The sequence below is a fragment of the Cavia porcellus genome, unplaced genomic scaffold, assembly GCF_034190915.1.
Source record: "Cavia porcellus strain 051 isolate PalLab524CR breed Dunkin Hartley unplaced genomic scaffold, mCavPor4.1 scaffold_4, whole genome shotgun sequence".
In the NCBI taxonomy this organism is placed as follows: Eukaryota; Metazoa; Chordata; class Mammalia; order Rodentia; family Caviidae; genus Cavia; species Cavia porcellus.
Window position 1 is genome coordinate 113454746 of NW_026947487.1, and position 21928 is coordinate 113476673.

The following is a 21928-nucleotide window of genomic DNA, read 5'->3' on the forward strand; positions in this document are numbered from 1 at the left end:
TCCTCAAAAAGGGTCTAGCATCCCTGCAGTGAAGCCTTACAGGAAACATTAAAGGCACACAAATCCTTTGACAGACATCAGACGGGTAGCACCTAACTAGAACGCAATGAATGAGACTTATTTGTTATGAACTAGCCCTACTTGCCTGAGCCCCGTTCCTCTGTCAATAAAACGGAATGATAATACCTCCAAAGGGCTCTTGCAAGAATTCAGAGAGAAAAAAAATCCACTCCTGGGCACCTGGAAACTGGCACAGAAGGCATCTGGGACCCCTGTAGGACTTGTAAAGGGCACAGTCAGTAGTGGACAGATTTTCAACCACCCTGACAGTGTGCAAACCATTCCTGGCTTGCATCCTCACTGGCACCTGGCTTCGTATCAAGGTGTATTTGTGTGCCTTCCTTTTTACAAGCTCGGCATTTGTGGGACGATGAATCCTATCAGGTGTAGCAGCTGGGGTGGGGCAGAGTAGGACTTTTTTGGTGTACACCGTAATAATGAGTTCAGCATTTTTCTTAACTGTGAGAGCAGGACAGCTCCAGCTCAAGTTGGCTCAGCATAACACCACCCCAGAGGGTGCACCAGGTGATCCACACCTGCCAAACCCTTCATGCCAGCCTGGCCAGCCTGGCCAGCCTGCCAGCCTCCCTTGCATAAGAAGCAGCTTTGCAGAAGAGGACCGCTACAAGGAGAGTGCTGTCATGTGTCTCAAACCACATGCAGGCAAAAATGATGTTCCCCAGAACCTGATGACACCAGACTGAAAGGCAGAGAAATGAGGAACTAGCAGTGGAGCTCAGCAAGGAGGAGGAAGTTTCCCGCGGCTCACTGGAGCAGATAGCTGCAGGAGGGCTCAGTGTGCCAGGCAGGGGACAGGTGACCCCTTCACACATCTGATGGGGCTAGTTGTTCAAGCTCATGCCTGGCTCCAGAGTGCAATGCAGTGCACAGAGTGTGGAGCCAGAGGACATTCACTGTGGCAGGCACGTAGCCTCTGAACTGAGATGAGCATGGTTTGGATCTCAGTTCTGCCCTGGCTTTCTTTACCAACTTTTGTCTCTGTCACCCTCTTTACCTTAATCGGAAGTAATGATAGGTCCTCAGGCCCTGGCTAAGGCCACCATCAAGTCTCCGTTGTCCCTGGACAAGATGTGAACTCAGGATGTGTTTGGAAGGGGGATTCAGAGCTGGCTAAGGTCTGCCGTGTGACTGCTGTGATGAGACTGTTCCTGGGCGGGTAATCAGGAGGGCCCGAGGTGGCTGTGCAGGCTCCAGCTCTCCTGGTGCCCCAGGGGAAAGCAGAGAGGCCGGTCAACCAGGAAGAGACCTCTTTCCCAGAGGCAGGTTTCAGAGGAACACGGTGGTGGCACGGACTCCCAGGTGGCCCCTCCATGATCTTTTACCCTGTAAAACTTGGAGTCGCTCACAGTGAGACAGGAGCATCAATGAGATAATAGACCAGGCTGGAGGATTCCCACCCACCACCTCCTGCTCCAGTGTGGTACAGTCTCCAGCAGCCCCGGCCCCTTGCATCTGTTCCCTTCTGATGCCCTTGGCTGATTAACCCTTTCCTCTCTCCTGTCCCCATGCAGCCTGCCCACCTCACCATGGGCGGGAAACCTGGGTCCAAATCACAGACATTGTCAATGTGCTTGTGGGCATCAGCATCTCAGAATTGAAAGCCAAATGCCAAATGAAACAGGCACAAACTGACTGGATGCGACTTTGATGACACACTGCTTTGTACATGGGTCATGCTGATCTGCTAGGTGCCAGTTTCCGGGTTCTGCACCAGGGACCTCAAGTGCTACCTACGGCCTAGAGATCATATGGGGAAACTAGTTTTCATGTTTTGAGGCAAAATTCAATGGTAGACTAAGAGAAAGAGCATTAAAGACCCCTACAAGGCAAAGCAGAGATGCACTGTGGATCCACTATGGGAGGATGCCGGAACCACATAAGCCTGGATGAAGGACGTCACCATCTACCAAGTGGAGGATGTTACTCCAGCCAGTACCACTGCTCCACCCCAGACGTTGCATCTGTAAAACAGAAGTAATGCTCCACAGGTATGGGGATACATATATTCCCCCAGTTTTTATTTAAAAGTTTTTCATATAAAAATTTTGAAAAAAAAATATTGCAGCTGGTCCACTTCCACCCCATCCAGATTTTGTCAGTGCACTTTTTGCAAAACATACTAGCTCATGCATCGATAATACTGTGTGTGCATGCTTTTCCCAGCCATCATAGCACAGATCTGTTTGGAAATGGAGAGGAAAATAAAGGGCCCCCGAGGGCAGAGAGAACTGGAATGTGACAGCAGCTTCACAAAGGATCACAGCAGGTGTTGTAATGCTGGTATCTCCAGATATGGATGTGAACTTGGTGCTGATGTGCTGCAGCCAGATTCACAGCCAACACAGTGGTACCCAGAAAAGGTGAATGGGCTGAGAGAGAAAGGTGACTGCCACTTGAATTTCTAGCCAATAAGGCAGAAATCCCTTCTGCTTTAAGTCTCTTGAATGAAAGAAAGACAAGCCTCTTTGATCTGTGGTGCTTCCTTCTTTAACCCTAACCCAGAACTGTAGCTATCTTTGAACTGGTTTTTGTTGTACACCTAGAAAATGACCAAACGTTATCACTAAACCTTTCAAGAACCCCGTGAAGGGAAAGTTACTCTGCCTACTTTGTAGGTGATGAGACTGAGGCCCAGTGGTTTGTCATTGAGCTATTGGTAACAAAGGCAAGATTGTGGCTCCTGGGCTCTTTCCCTGCCTTCCACTCTACCAGACACTCAGGTCTCCCCTCCTCTTCCACTTGGCTCCTGGCTTGGGGAGAAAGTATGGATTCTTGCTCAGTAAAGGTTAGGAGGGGCCCCTCCCTTCCCACGGTGAGCGCAGAGGCTTTGTTAATAGGGGACTGCACGGAGTGAGGCTGGCTTTTGCGCTTGCTCTGCAGAGGAATCAGTTCAGATTTATACACGATGCTCAAGTTGGCTCTGTTTTCTAAAGACCTAACTTTGCAGCATTCTTCAAGGGCCCTAGAGAGTTCCTTTTGCCATCAAATTAAGTTTGGAAACTTCAATAAGAAAGTCCCGAAGGAAACTGTCAATTAATGCATTTATACTGGAGCATCATACTTGGGCAAAACATCTTCAAACACAAACACTGTTTTCCAGCCATTAAAAATTGTGTGCACTGCTTGGTTTCCATAGATACCAGAGGTAACGGCCTTCCTCTCATTGAAGAGTAAGAGTCATTGGGTTTCTTTTTCTTTCTTTCTTTCTTTCTTTCTTTCTTTCTTTCTTTCTTTCTTTCTTCTTTCCTTCCTTCCTTCCTTCCTTCTCTCCTTTCTTTCTTCTCTTTCTTATTAACTTCTGTTTTTCTTACTGTTTTCTCCCATCCCCATTCATGAAAACAAAAGACAGCCACATTGAAACCTGACAAGGTAATTTGTCTGGGAGAGACACCTTGATTTATAAGCTCAGAAGATTTCATCATTGTTGCTCATCTTCCTATTATTTCCTGTTTTCTACAAAGAGGACTGGTGCTTGCAGGAACAAGGTAGAGCATCTTCTGTTGATGGAAACATTTCTGCAGTCCTTCACAACCACACACACACACACACACACACACACACACACGTGCATGCGCACATACACATGCACCTGAGTACACACTCATTCTCAAAAGGAGACATGCTAATGAACTGTTGAAGAGAACCGAGTTCTGATTATATATGAGTTGGAGATTGGCAAACTATGGCCTGTACACCAATCTGGCCCAATGTCTTTTCGTAAATAAAGCTTTATTGAGACACAGCCATGATCATTTGTGTGCATGTTGATCCTGACCTCTTTTGCAACAGTTATAGCAGAGTTGAGTAGTTGCAGTGGAAACTAGAATGCATACAATGCTTAAATTATTTAATCATTAGCCCATGGCAGAGATTCATTGATCCTTTTTTGTATGCAGGAAAGAACCAGAGGTTTGGAGGAATTTGATAATGTTGTTACTTTAGAAGGGTACCTAGTCTTGATATGACTCAGTTTCTACCTCCTTGAAATGGGACTGATAGAACTTTTTCATAGAATATTTTTTTTTTTTTGCACTGAGTTTGGCACATTGGAAGGAAACAGGAATTATTTTTGCATAAGAATCTATTGCTAGAAAAACCCCAAGAAACCTCATTTTCTGGAAACTCCATTAAAGTTTTTGTTTATAAAATCCAAGGAAAAACCCAAACCAAAGAGCTCCACTACTGTTCTTGGGTGCAGTAGAGCTTAGCACCCTTTCCCTGTGAGAAGGTGGTGTAGCCAGGGTCCATTTGGGGAAGAAAAGACAAACAAAAGAATCCACAATGATCTAGGAACAAATCTTTAATTTCTATTTAGCTTTAAAGAGTTTCAGAGAGCCCCCCCCCTTTAACAAACCAGTCCAAGTACATGCCTTCAGATTACAAAAGTACCTGAAATTGCCTAGAATATCAGCATGCACAGATTATTAATATTTACATATATTTACATAGGGAAACAAGAGAAAGATCTACAGTTATTTACAGTCTACATAGAAAAAGAGAAAGTGGCCTAATTGTATTTCCTAAAATACAGTAGATGAGTCGTGATTACATGCATATTGACATAATATTTGCATGATAGAATACATTTTTTTTAAAAAAAAAGACATACCTTTATAACTTACTAGGCTAAGGTGTTGCATAATCAAGGTAATATTTTTTGTTTGTTTTATTTCTAGTCTATTTGCATCAAGTGCTTTAAAATGCTCGCTAACACCTAGGCAGAATTATTTACCCTGGCAATTAAAGTAACAACACACACAATCATTTCCTACTAACTAGCAACAAGCTGCTGGTGAATGAAATATCTATTGTGTCTCATTACCCATCGACCACTGTGAAGAGATCTCTCCGTGAAAAGGCAATGCCTAAGCTATCACCATTAATTATGGAAGTAATATAAATGAGACACTCTCCACAGTATGTTCTAAATGAAATATTAACAAGGCCTGCGTCTTTGAGCCTGAGAAATGATCTGTTCCCGTGAGCTCTCTGAGAAGAGGCACATACTCAACCAAGACCTGCCCAACTTGACATGGTGAGGCTGGACCCTGTGCCCTGCCAGGGAGATCTGAATTATTGCAAAGTACTTCTTCTTAATTCATCATGGGGAAGACAGAGTTAAGATTTCATTTCTTCCCGTGCCGTGGCCCCATCACAGGGCCTGCTATTTCCTTCCACACCCAATATCTTTTTAGTACTATAGTAGAACATATATGTGATGTGGGTGTAAAGGACCTGTCAGCCTTAAAATCCAGATGAACAGCTTGCTGGTGTGTGCCCTGAAATCCTCCTTGCTCACGCAACAGTCCTGTCTCTGTGTCCTTCAAGAGCAAATATGGCAGCCAGAGGTGGTGGAGTCATTCTGTGCATAAGGAAAGAAGAAAAAGGTTCCACCTGTCCTCGGAGATATTCTCTGCAACATTATATCAGATCTGAGCCCATTAATTCTGCCTGGTGAAGATTTCAAAGTTTTATTTAAGTATACATGGTGAATACAGAGCATACACTTATATACAGTATACAGAGCTAGCTATAGGAGGGTAAAGAAATAGAGCAAAAATGTCAAATGTTTCAAATTAACATGAGCTAAATATCTTTCTCTATATATCTTATGAACAGTCAGTCCTTCAACACTGGCGTTGAGGTGGCCCACTGACAGGCCATCAGGTTTGTCCCAAGTGGAAGAATGATGCTTATTTCAGTGGCAAATGTCTATGGCTCTTCTGCTTGGCCATTTCAACTGAACTCATGGAGGAATGGATGCCCCAGTTCAATTTTCCTTCCCAGCAAGAGAACTCTCCATTCAAAAAGAAGCTGCTTTGAGCAATGTGGGTATTCCAGGCAGCATCAACAGTGTGTGCCTGGACCATTTTTTCGTGGATGTGAGAACAGTGTAAACAACATTTTCCATGATTTCTAATGAGATTCCCTCAAGTCTGGTCAGTTCCACAACACTTAGGCGGGTCTAAGGGGAAGAGAAGGGAGCATCCTTAAAGTGAGCCACATGGGCCATCGTTAAGCATTTCCTCTTTCCTTCCCTTATTAGGAAGACTCCCTGCCCCGTCACCACACATGAAACACTTGTGTGTATTATGCCTCTATTCTTTTAAAACCAGACATAACTATGTCATGGAACCCTCAGGACATTTGCAGTGAGAATTTTGGAACATGAAGAAGGCATGAAAGGGGTTCATTTCCTTCAAGGAAGAATCTAGAATGGTTAATTGTCTTGATGGCAGAGCCCTGAGTGCTGACCGAGATCATTCTGTTCCTCATTTCTTTCGGTACCCTCTGTTCAAGTCCTCCTTGCCTGGTCTTCCCAGAACAAACATGGCTTTGGACTCCTTTGGATGGCTAAGACTGGCTGCTTATTCTTCCCTCCATTCTACAGCTAACGAAGAAAATTATAGTCTTCTGCCTCCTAAAAATTCTCTCCTACTTCCATCTGGAACTCTCTGGTCTGAGGGGGATTTTCCTGCAGTGTTTCTGAGGAGGAGGAGCGGCTCTCCTGCAGACTTTGCAACTCATTCCTCTCTCTCTTCAGAGCAGCCTCTTAAAACTCCTCCTTCCTCTTGCTAGTAAAGCGTGTCTTTTGAACCTGACTCGGACTTGGGGATGACTTATTAGGGATGCTTGCACTCCAGACAGGGAACGCCCCAGGTTGGCTTGGAGAATCTCCCTGAGTATAAGGCATTTGAAAACTGACATTCTTTTTCCTCTTTCATTTCTATCAAGGCGGTTTTTGAAAATTGGTTGTGGTCTTGCTTGAACAAACTGCATTTATGCTGATAGGCTGGTGTAGTTCATAGCATGGGTGTCCCTCAGTCAACTACCATCAAAGCTTCCCATGGACTGTACCCTCAGTGTGGGATGGGGAATGGCCCATGCACCTGTGTGGGAGTCACGGTAAAAGGGACCTGATGCTTGCAACATTTGTGATCCAGGTTTTCTTGTGGCAGTAGGTAAATCCCAGGACATGTTGTCAAGCCCCCTGTGTTAGAGTAGATGTGCCCCCTCCGCAGGGCAAAGATAATCAGTGTCACCTGGATGTCCTCTACAGAACACACTCAATGCTTTTAAAGCCTAAAAACAAATGTTTGCTCTTCTGATCTTTCCAGGTGAGAAAACTTGCACATTCCCCCTCTGTGACAAGTGTTAGTTAGAAGCATCCTGGGAGTTAGCAAAAACTCTCAGGGGCTTGGGAAGACAGTTATATTTCAATATGTACACGAAGTATTTGCATGTATCTAAGTGTGTATTGTTCAAGGCCTTTGGAGGAATCAACTGTTAGGAATTTGTAGAATTCAATTTTCTGAGGTCTTTTGGGAGGTGAGGGAAGAAGTTGGTTCTTTTTCCTCACAAACCAAAGAAGCATGTCAGAGCACACACCGACAAAAGGCCACACTCAGCCCGGGATTTATTAAAATGGAGATGGCATTGGTTTTATGTCCATACTTTGAAAAAGACTTTTGCCAAAGAGTAGATTCCTTAACTCTGCAAACCTGGTGCCTAGAGGTGGCATTCTGGATCAGGTGACATTTTTATTAAGGGTCATTTGCTGACGAATCATCCGAGGGAGTGCTGAGCCTTCATTTTTGTTAATCCAAATGGATATGATTTCAATTTAGCTCCCTCACTAAATCAACAATGGAAAATCTCCTTTGAACATTTCTCAGGTGAGCACCCAAGAGCCCACACATTGAATTGCATGCCACGTCAGGGTGTCACTCTATGGTGAGATGTAGCCAGGGGGGGAAGAAAACAAAACAGCATAAAGATGTTTGAGCAGGTGGAAGACAAGGAAGAAGAAACCATAAGTGGACCATCTACGTGATTATCCATGTGTCTGCAGACAAGTTGCTTCTGATCTCTGGTACTAAGTGGGCTTTTCTGCATGCGGGAATGCGTTTGTTTTTCATCCCTGATACGAAGTGGAGCTCTCTGTACGTGAGGATGCCAATGGTTCCAGTCTAATGGAGCAGCATAAGGGTTAAAGTGCAATGGTTATGAAGCTTTCTGCAGGTGTCTGGCAAATGGTAACTTCTCAATAAGTATTGGTCTCTCCAATTGTTTGAAAAGTCCCCACTGGCTTAAACTCTACTGGAAAACTGAACAGTTGGGAGGATGGAGTCCTTCCATGGGCTCTCTGTGCTATTCGGCTGCCTCTCAAGATTTGGGGGCAGTTGGCCGGTTTGCTGATTAGCACTGTTTGCAGTTTAATTATGTGATACATGCAACAGAGGAGGAAACGGGTGCCCATGGGTTGTCACCCCTCCAGTCATAGAGGCATGTGAGCCTCAGTGTTGTACAAACTGCAGGACTCTGTGATCTGATGGGATATAGAAGGCGTCCAGGTGTGCATTTGGGAAGGGTTTGCTTTACCTCACAGACCCTAGACAGCAGCAATAAAGGCTAGAAGGGTTTGGAGAGACACCTGTCTTTCCTTTTGTCATCCAACCCGCTCACTTGGGGCCACCTCTTTGCCCTGGAAATTCAGCTCTGTAGCCACTCCCCACTCTGAAAGGGTGGCCCTCCTTCCCTGTCTGGGATCCTCTGGCTGAGCTGGAACAACATGTTTCCTTTCGTGACTGTACTTCTTGCAGAGATTGATTGTTTCAGTATCTGCTGCGCAGTGTTCTGATATCGATGTCTGGAACAAAGCAGTCTTAGGATGTCTACAGCTCCCACAATCATTGAATATAGAGCTATGCCACGGTGTTGTGTCTGTTCGTAAGTGCATCGCATAGTTACAGCTACGTGAAGATGGGAATCTATTCTCTCTTGCAAAGAAGCATGCATGTTAGAGAAACCTGAAAACTATACATTAATCCTGTGACATATGTTCTTATTAGAATGTATTGTGTCAGAGTACTAACTAATGCTTTACAGATATCGATATGCGGGATTTTTCTCTTTGCCATGTATTGTTTATCAGAAACCTCTGCACTCCTTCCTTTAAAGGAGTCAATATTCATTTGTATTCTATGCTGACAGCTACAAATTGATGGCCAGCAGTTATCAAATAAACGTTGATGAAAAGCGGCTACTTAACGTTTTCATCCCAACAAAGGGTTTCAGAAGGATGGATAATTTAGATCTCAGGGCCTGCAACACAAACACACAGCAACTGCCTCCTAAATCCCACCTTTCTATAGTTAAAGATTGTGCTCAGATCTGACAAATGATTTCTGAAAGAGAATGATGAACCCCTATCACTGAGATGCTCTTAGCTTAATCCCAAACAAGAATCCTGGGTAATTTTACATACACTATAAAGATTGATGGCACAGTTCTTTGCTGGAAGCTCACAAATGTTGGGCTAGATAGGAAATGGCATTCGAGATGATTAAAGATTCCTCTGAGCTTCCCAGAAATTTTCAGTCCTGAGCCGTCCACACCCTGCCTCACTGCCGTTACTGAGGGATGGAGATGCTGCTTCTGTGCTCTTCCATGATTAGCATGCAACTTACTGATAAATCGTTCTCAAAAAATCGTTTAGGGGAACCCATAGCTCCAGCCAGCATTCAGATGTCAAGGTGTTATTATATTGTCACAGTAGATCAGTAAGCAGTAGTGGCAACTAGCAAGTCACAGCTCAGATATCGTACATCGGAGTTGTTAACATTATTTCCTTTGTGTGGCTCTTTCATCTTTTCTGAATCATGTACCGACGCCCCCAAAAAGTGGCATGAAAGTCATTTGGTGGTGATTAAAGTGTGCTTAAAATTTTTTTTTATCCATTTAAAAATGTTTCATCTTGTATCAGCAGAACCGGTTTGTTTACTAATGAGGTTTCCCGAAAATGACTTGGTCTCATTCTGATGCTGGTGTGCAGACCGAAAAAGCTGATGAACCCAAAATAAGAACTTGCTACTAAACTGTTGTCACATCTGATCCTGTAAACATGTCACTCAGAGGTTGCCACTGGGACAGCTGGGAAGAGAATTCCCCAAGAAGACAAGGGGGGGAGCATGGGACCAATGAAACGTCATGGCTACTTCATGGCTCAGCGTGGGAGGAAGACAGTGTGCACACTTGATCCTGGGAGTGGAGAAAGTGGCTTTAGGAGCCTCCCCTGCACTGTGTTCTATAAAAGCCAGGACCGTGGTGATGGCACTTGGGTTGTGCACCAAAGCCAGTGGCAAAAGAATCAAAAATAGGTATTGATTGGAAAAAAAAAGACAAAAAAATGGGCTTTTCTTAAATGTATGGTTTTCAGCGTGGGAGCCAAATGTGGGTTCTCAGGAAACGAAGCCAGCTGTTTGCAAACTACAGAGTCAGTGCAACGCAAGGCCCCTGCTCCCCTATCCGCACGATTCTGAATCGATGCCACCGTAGAATTTCTCTGTAAAAATACTATTTCAGTAATGCTACAGTGAAATTTGATATTGTTTTAGAAGGTTGTAGTGGCAAAATGCTACACTGGGCTTGGAAGAATTTGGCTTTTTGCTTTCTTAAGTCTGTATTTATTTATTTTTTTCCCTTCCCTTGGACTTGTCTCAGGATGGGCAGGTCCTGAGAAAGGCAGGTCCACCCTGATGAATGAAGGTGATGTTATAACCACTCCAGGGGGGGCGGGTGGGACTTGGCATGAGCTCACTGGATTCTCTCAGCGTCTGGGGGTGGACAGTAGGTCATCCAACCACTCTCTGGTAGACTCGGCAGCTGCAAAGTAAAATGTAAACCCAAGACACCTATCCTAAAATTCATACAAAGCAGTGTCTCCGCTTGAATCCTAAGAACTGAAGCCAATGGTGTTTTGGCTTGAGTTAGCCAGATAAGCGTCTTGGGGCTCCCCTTCGTCTGTAGAGGCACTTTTGCTTCCATATTCCCTGCGTGGGAGTCACAGGAGTCAGATAAACCGAGAAAGAAGAGTCTGCAGATCAATGCGCCAGGTGCTAAGCTAAGGGTTATGAGGAATAATAATTCAGTGAAAGCAAATTTGGATAACATCTCCTCGTTTCCATTAGACTTCAGCTCACAAATCACTTGGGAAAGAACCTCTGCATCCAAGACATTCCCTGGCCATGAGAGGTGGGCAGGCAAGGAAGGGGAGGTACCACACCAGGGATTATTTAGTGAGGTGCAAGTCATGTCAGTCGTTAAACTTCTGGGCTGGTGGGACTTGTGCAATGGTGGCCAACCAGTGTTATCAGGGCTTGAGTCTCTGTCTCACTCAAGCTCCGCCCCCTTTCCATGATCGGGTCACTGGGACATGTTTGATTGTTTTGTTTCCAACTGTGATCATAGACACCGAAGCCAAAACAAAACCCCAAGTCTCCTTTCCAGCGCGTCCCTAAAATTATCACATCTCAGGATCCTAGTTCTCTGAGTGGTCCTGGCTCCCAGTGATTCTCGAATGCACCTTGGGTGGGGACAGAAAACTAGGTCCCCTGTAACCACACAGCCTGAACACTTCCCTAAGGACGGCCTCCTCTGCAGTTGTCTTTACAGTGCTCTTTGAAACTGCACTTCCATCAGCTGATAATTAGTTGGTACAGCAAGGGCTGAGATGCACATAAATAATCATAAGATGCCAGATAAACTGTATTGGTTTTAAATTAGAGCCCTGTGTACAGTGTCTCCCTATGAGCGGCAGCCTATTATTTTTAATTATGGCTTGCAAAGCAAAGTGATTTCTTGCCCCCTTCACAGCGTCCCTGGTAGTCTTCTGTCAGTCTGGGTGACACGGTGCCCACCAGCACGCACACGCCTCCCCAGCCTCGGCCCCCACTGTGGCATCAGAGTTGAACCAAAAGTGATCATGGCATTCATTGAACCTTGCATTTTGATGTGGCCTGGAGGAGAATGCACCCTCGGCCCCTGTCTCACTGTAAATCCAGGACATGTGAGACAGTTGGCAAAGATTTTCCAGATGCATTGCTCTGTATGTGTGTGTGCATGTGCATGCATGTGTGTGTGTCTATGAAGGGTGTGTGTCTCTGTGCGCAAATCTTACACATTTTAACAACATTGCAAACGCCTCCCCTAGCAGCACTGTGGACAAGGAATAAGAGAAAGATCTAGCAGCAACCCCCCGCCTGGGTTTTCTACCTGATGGGCCATGGTCAAGAGTGGTTGGTTTAATTTACACAGAGGTACTGGAGAGATCTTGTCAGACTGCATCACACATGGGGAAGCCGAGGGGCTGGTTGCATCTGCTCTCACGTGCTGGGAAGGATACCGTCTCCCCAGTCCCCCATGATGTAAGCATCCATGTCCTTTTAGTTTCCAAGCCCATTAGAGGTGTAGACAGTCACACCAGCATAACAAGCGGAGTTTATGGACTCATTTTGCCAGGACAGTCCCGTAGCACCTCTGAAAGCCACTGCCTGGAGTCCAGTACCTTTGGCGCTGGCACCCAGCTGCCTCTGGGTGGGGGTGGGAAGCTCGCCCATGCCCACTGTCATCTTTCTTAATGATTTTTCTTCCTTCTTCTCTTTCCTCTTTGATTTCCAGCAACAAGGAGCAGCCACCACGGTCTACTGCGCAGCGGCCCCGGAGCTGGAGGGCCTGGGAGGAATGTATTTTAACAACTGCTACCGCTGTGTGCCCTCCGCGCAGGCTCAGAGCCAGGAGACGGCGCGGGCCCTGTGGGAGCTCAGCGAGCGGCTGGTGCAGGACCGGCTGGGCAGCGCCTCTGGCTAGTGGGGGACCCTTCCTGTCGGCCACCCAGATCCCACATCCCTGCAATGCAGATACACAAGAGCAGAGGACATAAATAAGAGTGCTTGACAGATAAGATGTGGTGATGGGAAACAGAATTAATTGCACGGGACAGGGACAGTGTCGCTTCTCTGTGGCTAGGATAGACACGGGTCCTTCCGCTTGCTGGTGGTGGGCTGTCTGAGAGCAAAAGCTTGGTCCATATCTGGGTTCTTTCGCTCATTGTAGAAGCACAAGCAGCTTTCTCTCACTGTGATCCCCTGATGTCCTCTGGTCCCACAGCCGCCACTGCAGCCAGAGGTGGCTTTCTCCTCCCTAGGGAAGAAAAATCAAGTGTTCATCCTTCCATGTTGGATTTGTCCAGGAGATTATTTTTTTGTTATCATAACCAAGTCTGAGGGGGCTTGGCAACTTCTGGGCAGGAACCCCAGAGTTTTGTTCCAGCACATGTCACCAATGAGAGTTAGGTAGCACAGCACAAGGATCCCGCAGTATCAGTCACCAACTCCTTCGCCAAAGCTAGACAAATACTTCCTTAGAGGTGGTAACAAATACATTTTCCAAACCATTCCCTAGAAAGAGCGTTGGGCCGGAAAGGGAGGCCCGTGTCCCCAGAGCATGTGAGAGGTCCTTCATCGGCCCCACGGGGTTCCAAGAGCGGTCCGGGGCTGTGTTTTACACCCTCTCCGTCTTCCTGCTTCTGCAGCGGGCTTCTCCCCTTCCTGCCGTGTTAGGCTGAATAAAAGATCATGCTGAATTATGATCGCCTAAAGTTTGTATCATTTCTTTCAATGTTCATTTCAGGGTTTTTTTTTTGTTTTTGTTTTTGTTTTTGTTTTTTTAAGAAAAGAAAGTAGAGGACAAAATAAAGCACTTCTTGTAGACGCCAGGAAAACACCGTGCTTATTTCTTCTCTGAGTTTGGGTTTTGTTTTTGTGCTTTGTGGCTGTCTGTGGCCGGGTTGTCTCACACCATTAGCATGCCAGCATCATATTTTCTGTCAGAGAAAGAAAGAAAAAGAAAGAAAATGACTATCATGTAAGGCAACTCCATACAATGTTTCGTCATTACTCACAGAGAGTCATTTTGGTCCTCAGTGGCTTGGTCCCCTGTGATTCTGGAGAATTTAGTGGTTAGAGAGCTTCTCTGTAACTCGGAATGGGGACAGTTGGAGACTCCTCCCCTTATCCCTTCATCCCTTCCTTTTTACAAAGCTCCCTAAATTATATAGAACAAGTCTTCATACAGTCATTGATTCATTCAACAAACTTCTCCAATGCAACATTCTGGAAAGTCAGTTTAGATTAAACAAGCAAGGACACAAGAGAGTCTGCTCTGGCATAACAGAAAGCATGCATTAGCTCAAAGAAATGCAAGGAAACCAGGAAAAGGGGAGTGAGGATGCATGTCAGTGCCTGTCCTGAGAAGGGCAGCTCCAAGCTAGGCAACGCCGTGAATCCCTGGACTGCCATTCCTGTGATGATGCCACCAGACACCACTGATCTCTGCAGCCTCCTTTCTGGTACATTCTCCCCGAGAAAGTCCTTATTATCCCAGAACTATTAAAGTGTGAATCAGAATGCCTCCTTTCCGTGCAAACCTCTGGCGTCCTTAAGGTGCATTCCTTCCACAAATGCTCGCCCTGATTCTCCTCTCAGTATCCACATATTCGGTGGGCACCTCGCACACTGACCTTGACCTTGGCCACATCAGTGGCTTTGGCTGATGCACTGGGGCTTGTCATTTTCTGCTACCCTATGGAATCCTGCAGACACCTCCAGGTTCCTGAGCCTAAGCATAATGACACCAGACCTTCCATCGAGCTCACCAGATGTGACTGAGGCCGTCTCATACGATCCACCACAGCTGAGCCAACCCAGAGGAAAAGAAACTTCCAGTCAACTCACAGAAGTATAAAATGTAATAAACATTTACTGCTTTAAGCCAATAAAAATTTTTTGGAGTACTTGTTACACAGCAAAAGCTGACTGATACAGCTTCTTATTTTGCTAAGCAAAGGTCAGCTTTTCTCCTGAACCTACCAATTCTCTCATAATTTTGTCCTCTATATTGTCCCATTTCTTAGCATTTTCTTCTCATCTACTGAAACACAAGGTCTCCATAATCACTGTCCCCTCTCCCAGGAACATCCATGGCTTTCTCCCTCACTGTTCAAGCATGACCACTTCCATGTGAGGTGGCATTTCTAGCCATTGCATGCATGATGTCATCCCAGTCACCCTCCCTTTACCTTTTACTTTTCTATTCCAAAATACTTAATACTACCAGATGCACCGTGAGCCTCTGTATGGCTTGTCGCTCTCCCTATAACAGAAACACTGTCACATTTTATCCATTTCCTTTACAGTGGTGATCCCCTCCCTTGAACTCTCTCTCTCACACAGTTGGTTTAGTAGACGATGATGGAAGGAAAGAAGAATACTGTGTTCATGAAAATAATCTCGGCCACCGTGAGAATGAGGAGGGCCACAGACTCTTCGAAGCCAGCTCACCTGTTTCTGACGAGACCATGGTCATACCAAGTGCCCCTCTTCCTGTCTTTAGATGAACATGTCATTTTACCACTGCCCCATCACTCATAAGTCAGCAGGGCCATGATTCACACCCAGGTCTGTGTGATTTCATGCGGCTTCGCTGTACCCTGGATCAGGCTGAGCCTAGGAAGATGAGCGCTCCCCTAAATCAAGGACCCCTTGATTTACAAACCAGATCTTTATACACTCTCATGTATTTGGTCACCAAAGACACAGCCTGGAAATTCAAACCTTAGAGTTCCCCCAGCCAGAGTCCCCACTGTAGAGGAATTAGATCTTGAGTCCACCAGCATCCTTCCAATGCAGACGGTCCTATTCCATTGTCCCAGAATTTCTGCACATATGTGAGGATGAACCCAGGCCCTGGAACAATGGCCAGGTGTCTTCTTGCCCCTGAACTCAGTCTAACGTCCCTGTGGGCCAATTTCCCCTGCCAAAAACATGGCTGTCAATTCCTTGGCTAATTCTGTAGGGGACTACTAGTGACCAGCTGGCTATGGTGACCATGATTTGGCTCATTTGAAGACAAAGGCTATTCTCACCGTTTGTCAGGATGTGTAATGCATACCTGTGCTCACTGTGTGCAAACAAAGCTCGTTCTTTGCACATGGTGATCCTGCTCTGACGTCACCACGGCTAGCTGCAGGTGCTGTTTGTTGAGCATCTACTCTGTGCCAGTTGAGGATCTGGGTAACTCACCCCCATCCTACCGTGTGCTCAGAGGAGGAAACTGAGATTCAGAGACACAGGGCCACCTCTGCACCACCCGCAGCTGGCACAGACGGGAGTCAGGATCCGAAGCCAGGTCTGTCTGCCTGGAGCCCTTGTGCCTTCCAGTACAGACCATCCCTTCTGGGCAGCCTACACAGCAGCAATATAGGCTTATTAAATCTGTTCAGGCAGTGGATCATTCACAGAGGAAAACAAGTTGGCTTTTCTACCCAGGGATGGAGCAGGCTCCCCTAATGGTCAATACCTGAAGTTAAGTTAAAACAACTTTAAAAAATATTTTTTTTCTTCTTTTGCAGTGCTGGGACTTGAATTGAGGGCCTTCAAACTCAACTATATCTGAAGCCCTTTTTTACCTTTTTTTTTTTTTTTTTTTAAATTTTGAGCTAGGGGCTTACTAAGCTGCCAAATTGCCCAGATTGGGCTCAAATTTGTAATCCTCCTGCCTCAGCCTCCCCGAGTGCTGGGATTACAGATAACACACCACCGTGTCTGGCTGGCGGATCTCTTTGGCATGTGCCATTTGCCCAGCAAGGTCGGCTTCAGCCCCTCCCGCGCTGCCCACTGACCCTGTCTCCCCTTCTGAATGTGGACAGACTGAACCTAGCCTCCTTCCTTGGGCACAGCTGCCCACAGACTCTGTCCTGAGCCAGAGTCTCCCAAAGCCAGACTCCCCCCAAAATAGGAAGAGTGCCTGCTTCTCTGGGGTCTCTGGTCTCCTCTCTGCCCCTGTCTCTTTAAACCCATAAGGCAGACAGCTTACACTTTCACACCTGAATAAGACAGACCTTGCTGCCACTCACCAATAGGAAGCAAGAAATGGAAGCCTCCCCCACCTTGGCTAAAGCCTGTGGCTTGTGGTTTTGCTCTTTCAAATGGGGTGATGGGTGGTTTTGTTTTGAACTTCAATGGAGGAGACCTGATCACTTTCATCAAGGTCAACGCTAGGCCGGAAAGTCTTAGCTTGCAGAATCACTGCCCGTTCTGGTCACTAACAGATACCATTTTTAGAAGTTTACATCAAGAAATCATCCAAAATAGCATTACCTACCCTGTGTATAGCTTTGCAACTTTCAACATATCCAAACTAGTTTGAAATCCCTTCAGAATACTGAGTAATATCATGAAATGGGATCCACGTAACCTCAGAAGACACAGCTCTGAATTGTATCTCTTGAGGAAACGATAGCGAAGCAATAAAGTTAATTTTTAGAAAGAAAAAGAATACGTATTTTAACATACGCCACTTTTTCATGGTGCCTTTGAGGTCTCCGTGGCATTTGGATTCGTGTCTCCTGGCTACCCCTTACTTTTTCTTTTTCCCCTGAAACACATTCTTTCTCAGAACTTTCAATCATTTCGCTAGATGCAAGATGCCTAATGTGTGACGTGGGGGTGGGCCACCGCCTGGAAGCCCGCGACCCTTCCCTGCAGCATTTAGCTTAGTTCAAGTTTCTGCTCTTAGCATCGTGGTTTAGCGAGCATTTCTGTGCAGATCAGCTTCACCGTCTGCTCCTCCCGGGTCTACAGGAGGTCCACATGCTAACCTCTCACCGCGACCCTCAGTCGAGCTCACCCCAACTTGTGCTTTTGCTGGCTAACAACCTGGTTAACACCTCATTTCGCTGTGCACATCTTTTGAACTGTTTTAATGTCACTTTTGCACAACCTCTATTTATATCTACTATTCCCAAGCAGTCAGCCTCTTTATTTAAAGTAAAAGCATTTTGTCTTCCACTTCCTCCCAGGACTGAGGTTGCAATTTTAATTATCATGGAAATTCAAAGTGACTGGAGAGAGAAGTTTGGTGGGGAAATATCAGTGCGACTCAGGATCCCCATCATCGCCATGTCTTCAGCCTGGGAACATCTTGCATCTTTTCCTGTTCTAGACACCAGTTGTAGCTCGACGTGGACCCCAGCAGTGTGGCTGAGACCACAACTCGCACCCTGATACTTTGGGTCCATGTTGACCCCACTAGCTAGGATTCCTCTGTAAGCTACTTTTTGGCAGCTTCTGTGAAATCATGGCACTCTGATCAGAAAGACCGTCTTGCTTTTGATGGACTCTTTGCAGGACCACCCCCTGCCATGTCTGGGGTAAAAGAGAGCAAAGCCGGCTTCTAATCACGTGTTCCAGGACAGTGGCTCTGCGGCTCCTGCCTTCCCTGAGTTTCCCTGAGGTTCCCTAGGAATTGGTCCTTTGATTTTGAAATCCTGACAGTGTCTCATTTGATACTAAGCATCCTGGAAGAGAGAACACGCTTTATAAGGATATTTCCTGAGTGCTAGCCAGTACTTTGGACCAAATACTTACTTGAAAAGCTGTCTTTGTACAGTTAAGACTCACAAATTTGAAGTCAATGATCCTGTCCATTTTCACTAACTAGGAAGCTGTTGCAGGCCAGTGCTTCCTGTGGACAGTGTCCCATAGTTTTCCCTCCCCAGCCACCTGCCACCCACCTATTCGCTGTCCTTTCTCACTGCATTTTCTCTCTCTTGTCCCTGTGTCTCCCGCCCTCCTCTTCTGTGTTTACAGACTTGGAGAGGCTTCTCTGAGGACACTGCTAAACCTTTTCAACAAACTTTGTGAGATTGGGTCACCAAAAAATTTAAAAAATGGAAAAAAAAACTAAACAGACAAAAACAAAGTTCCATCATTGCAGTAAAGTAGTTGATCTTAGAAATGAATGCTGAGAATGTTTTCTGTTTGACAGAATGCATGGCTGCTTTTATTAAGTTTCAGGTGTGTACTCACCTTTGAAATGCAGTGGGGAGGAAATCAGAAAAACAGAGGTGCAGTTCCACCACTCAGAATAATCCTGTAAATAGACCGGTGTTTTTGTTTTCCTTTGTTTTTTTTTTTAAAGTGTATCTTAAAATCTATTTGTATAATGTAGTTTTAGTTGAATGTAGCTCTGATTCTATCCCACACACAATTTTGTATATTTCAAATAGAATGCATTCTTTTTAAGTATCTCTCTCTATCTCTCTATCTATCTATATACATATATGTAGTCTTTTTGAGCTAGGGTTTCTCTATGCAGTTCAGATTGGCCTTGAACTCATTTTGTAACTCAGGCTGGCCTTGAACTTACGGGATCCTCATGTCTCAGCCTTCCAAGTGCTGGGATTATAGATGTGCTCTACCACATCTGGTTTATAATCATATATTGAAGGAACAGATATACTTATGTTGCTTTATTGGAGAGATAACCCCTACCAAGTTTCATTCCCATAAGTAATGATTTGGTAAATACATTTGTTAGAATTTTGAGGAGAGAGCTGATTATTTTCTTAACACTTGAACAAGAGTGCCCTGGCCAAACAGTATGGAAAATTTTAAGCTTTGGGCAGCTGCTGGTAGAGTGTTTCTGGGCTGCCCACCACGGCTGGCTTTTATTTCTGCCTCAGGTTTTCTGTGGGCCGGCCGAGCAGGTACATCTCACCCAGGTGGGTTTATTTTTCCCAGATGAGCAGCCGGCCTGGCATTCAGCCACGTTAATCCCAGTGCAGCTACTGGGTATGGAATGTTCCTTCCAGCCTGGAACCCAGACAGAGGAGGACAGGAGCCTGATGTCAGCGGAATAAAAAAGGCTGAATGCAGAAAATGGAAGGAAACCAGCCCTACTTCAGGTCAGCTGGTTTGCCAGCCTTTTGACAGTGTTCATTGTTCCGACGTTTAAGAACCTTCCGAGGAAGTCTGAGAGCTTTCTGGGCCATGCTAGGAAATGTTCGGAGTTCCTGGCCTGGGCTGCTGAGACAGGCCTTGCCTCCCACCGGGCTCTGGGGAATTGCACCGGTGTGGCCTAGATTGGAAGGAGTCTGCAGTGAAGCACTGGCCTTTGATTGTGGCTCCCTGCACACCCACCTCATGGAGAGAGGCTGGGAAGGTCCCCTCAGGAGGAGTTAAGAAAGAGTCAACCATGTCGCGGATTCTTGCCGTTTCCTGAACAAGGATCCAGAACTCCCTAACACACAGGCATATATAATCTTCTGTTCCATCTGAGGAGTGACAGATATTAGTAATAACTATTCCTTAAAATAAGAGATTCAATAAAATTACAATGATCATTATTCATAATATAAACTCTCTGACCTATTCACGTTCTGATATTTATCCTGAGGGAGGAAAGCTCTCAAGGCCTGGATCTGTGGTAAGTGGGGTGGGATAGTGTGTGTGTGTGTGCATGTGTGTGTGTGTGTGCGTGTGTGTGTGTGTGGTTATCAGGAATTTCAGGATCCATAGTTTTGAGATCAATATTTACATACTAATAGAGTGAGAAATTTTGTTATTAAAATAATGTAAGTTACCTAATGACTGGAATGAATGTAAACATTATATGCTATAAATGTGACCTATGATTAATAATATCAAAAAGAATAAAAATGGGGAATGGGCAATTGGGGGGGGAAGGAAGAAGGAAGGGAAAAGGATTAAAAAAAAAGAAACATTGAAAAAAGTACACGTACTCACTCTCCAAGATAATTATAAAGTGTGTGTACTGCAAAAATGTATTAATAAAAATTTTAAAATTTAATAAAAAGGCAAAACAGTGAAGCAAAGAAACTTAATTATATTTAACTCCAAATCCTTTGAACACAACACTTTTTTTGGATACCTGTTAAGAGGAATACTATTGTTTTTCCTTGGCTCAGATAGAAATGCATTTCTTAAAGAAACACTAATACTACTAACAATAAGAAAAGCCCGAGGTCAATTAAAATGTCTAAGAATTGGAAAGCAAGACTCACTACCATGAAATAAGGTAATGAGAGAATTTAATTGACTTAAAATACATTTGTAAAATATTAGGTAAAAAGAGTAGGCTATGTAAGATTATGCAGGGCATGATCCCATTTTTGTTAAACCAATATATATTCGTGCATCTGTACATGTAAATTATATAGACAACAGGTGAGAACTGAGAGGTGTAATAATGGCTGTCTCTGGGAAAAGGAAATGGGATGACTTTTTTCCTTAATCTGTATTTCCCACATTTTTCACACTGAAGTGTTGCTCTCATATTTTTTTTTAAAAGTAAAAGTTGTAAAAACAAAGACAAAAACCTGCCAAAGATCCCAAAACGTACCTGGCTGTCTTACCAAGTATTATGGCTCTGTGGGTTATAATTTCCAGTAAGTTCCAGAAAGTTCTCTTAGGTTGACAGCATACTGACAGAAAGGGAATGAATGGCTTTTGCACTTCACAAAGAGAGGGCAGGGATTTTCAGGGCTGTATCACATGAAGAAAAACATTTGAAAAACAAAAGCAGGCAGATTATTTTTGGCTCCTCTGTATTGCTGTTTTTTAAATAACCACTTAGTTGTCTGAGTAATGTTTCAGATGCTGTGCACGTGCAAATGCCATCTCCCACTGGCTCTGACCAGGTCGGTCTGCACCAAGAGACTTTCGTCTGTTAGAGTCTGACTTTCTGCCAAGGTTGAATAACATACTCCAGCAGTTCAACCCCTCACCTCTCCACCTCAGTCCACCCTGTTAACCTCCAGCCTTCACATCCAGCCTGTTGTAAAACCTCAAGCGTGAATGTACAACCAGTTCTGACTTGGATTTGCTTTAAGACTGTTTGCTTAGAATTTCAACCAAATGATATACTGAAATATGGCTTCATTTACCCATTTGATCTCCGTTTATGTGAAGTTTTTATACAACATATGTTAGGGAAGTAAAATGATGTACCTTATGCTACTGAAACAACTATGCTCATCAAAAAAATCATGAGTGAAATAGACATAAAAAAGTTGATGTAATTGTTGATCAGAGCAACACTGATGTAATTGTTTAGTGGAGAGAAATCCTGGGGGTAGACAGCGGCTTCCTTTTTGGAATCTGATGATAACATTATTTTTGGACTTCGAAGACTTCCAGAGTTCTGT

General features: G+C 44.9%; 2 protein-coding genes across 2 annotated transcripts in view; one reads left to right on the forward strand and one right to left on the reverse strand.

The window, feature by feature from the left end:
• Wwox (WW domain containing oxidoreductase) overlaps positions 1 to 13507 on the forward strand; it is an 895605-nt gene extending 882098 nt beyond the window's left edge. Inside the window, exon 9 of the mRNA XM_003462850.5 lies at positions 12541 to 13507. Within this exon, the coding sequence (XP_003462898.1) occupies positions 12541 to 12729 (189 nt within the window). The 3' untranslated portion in view covers positions 12730 to 13507. The remainder of the gene's footprint in view (positions 1 to 12540) is intronic.
• Maf (MAF bZIP transcription factor) overlaps positions 4364 to 21928 on the reverse strand; it is a 328033-nt gene continuing 310468 nt past the window's right edge. The window contains exon 3 of the mRNA XM_063246729.1: positions 4364 to 13744. The gene's annotated coding sequence lies outside the window, so the exon portion shown is untranslated. The remainder of the gene's footprint in view (positions 13745 to 21928) is intronic.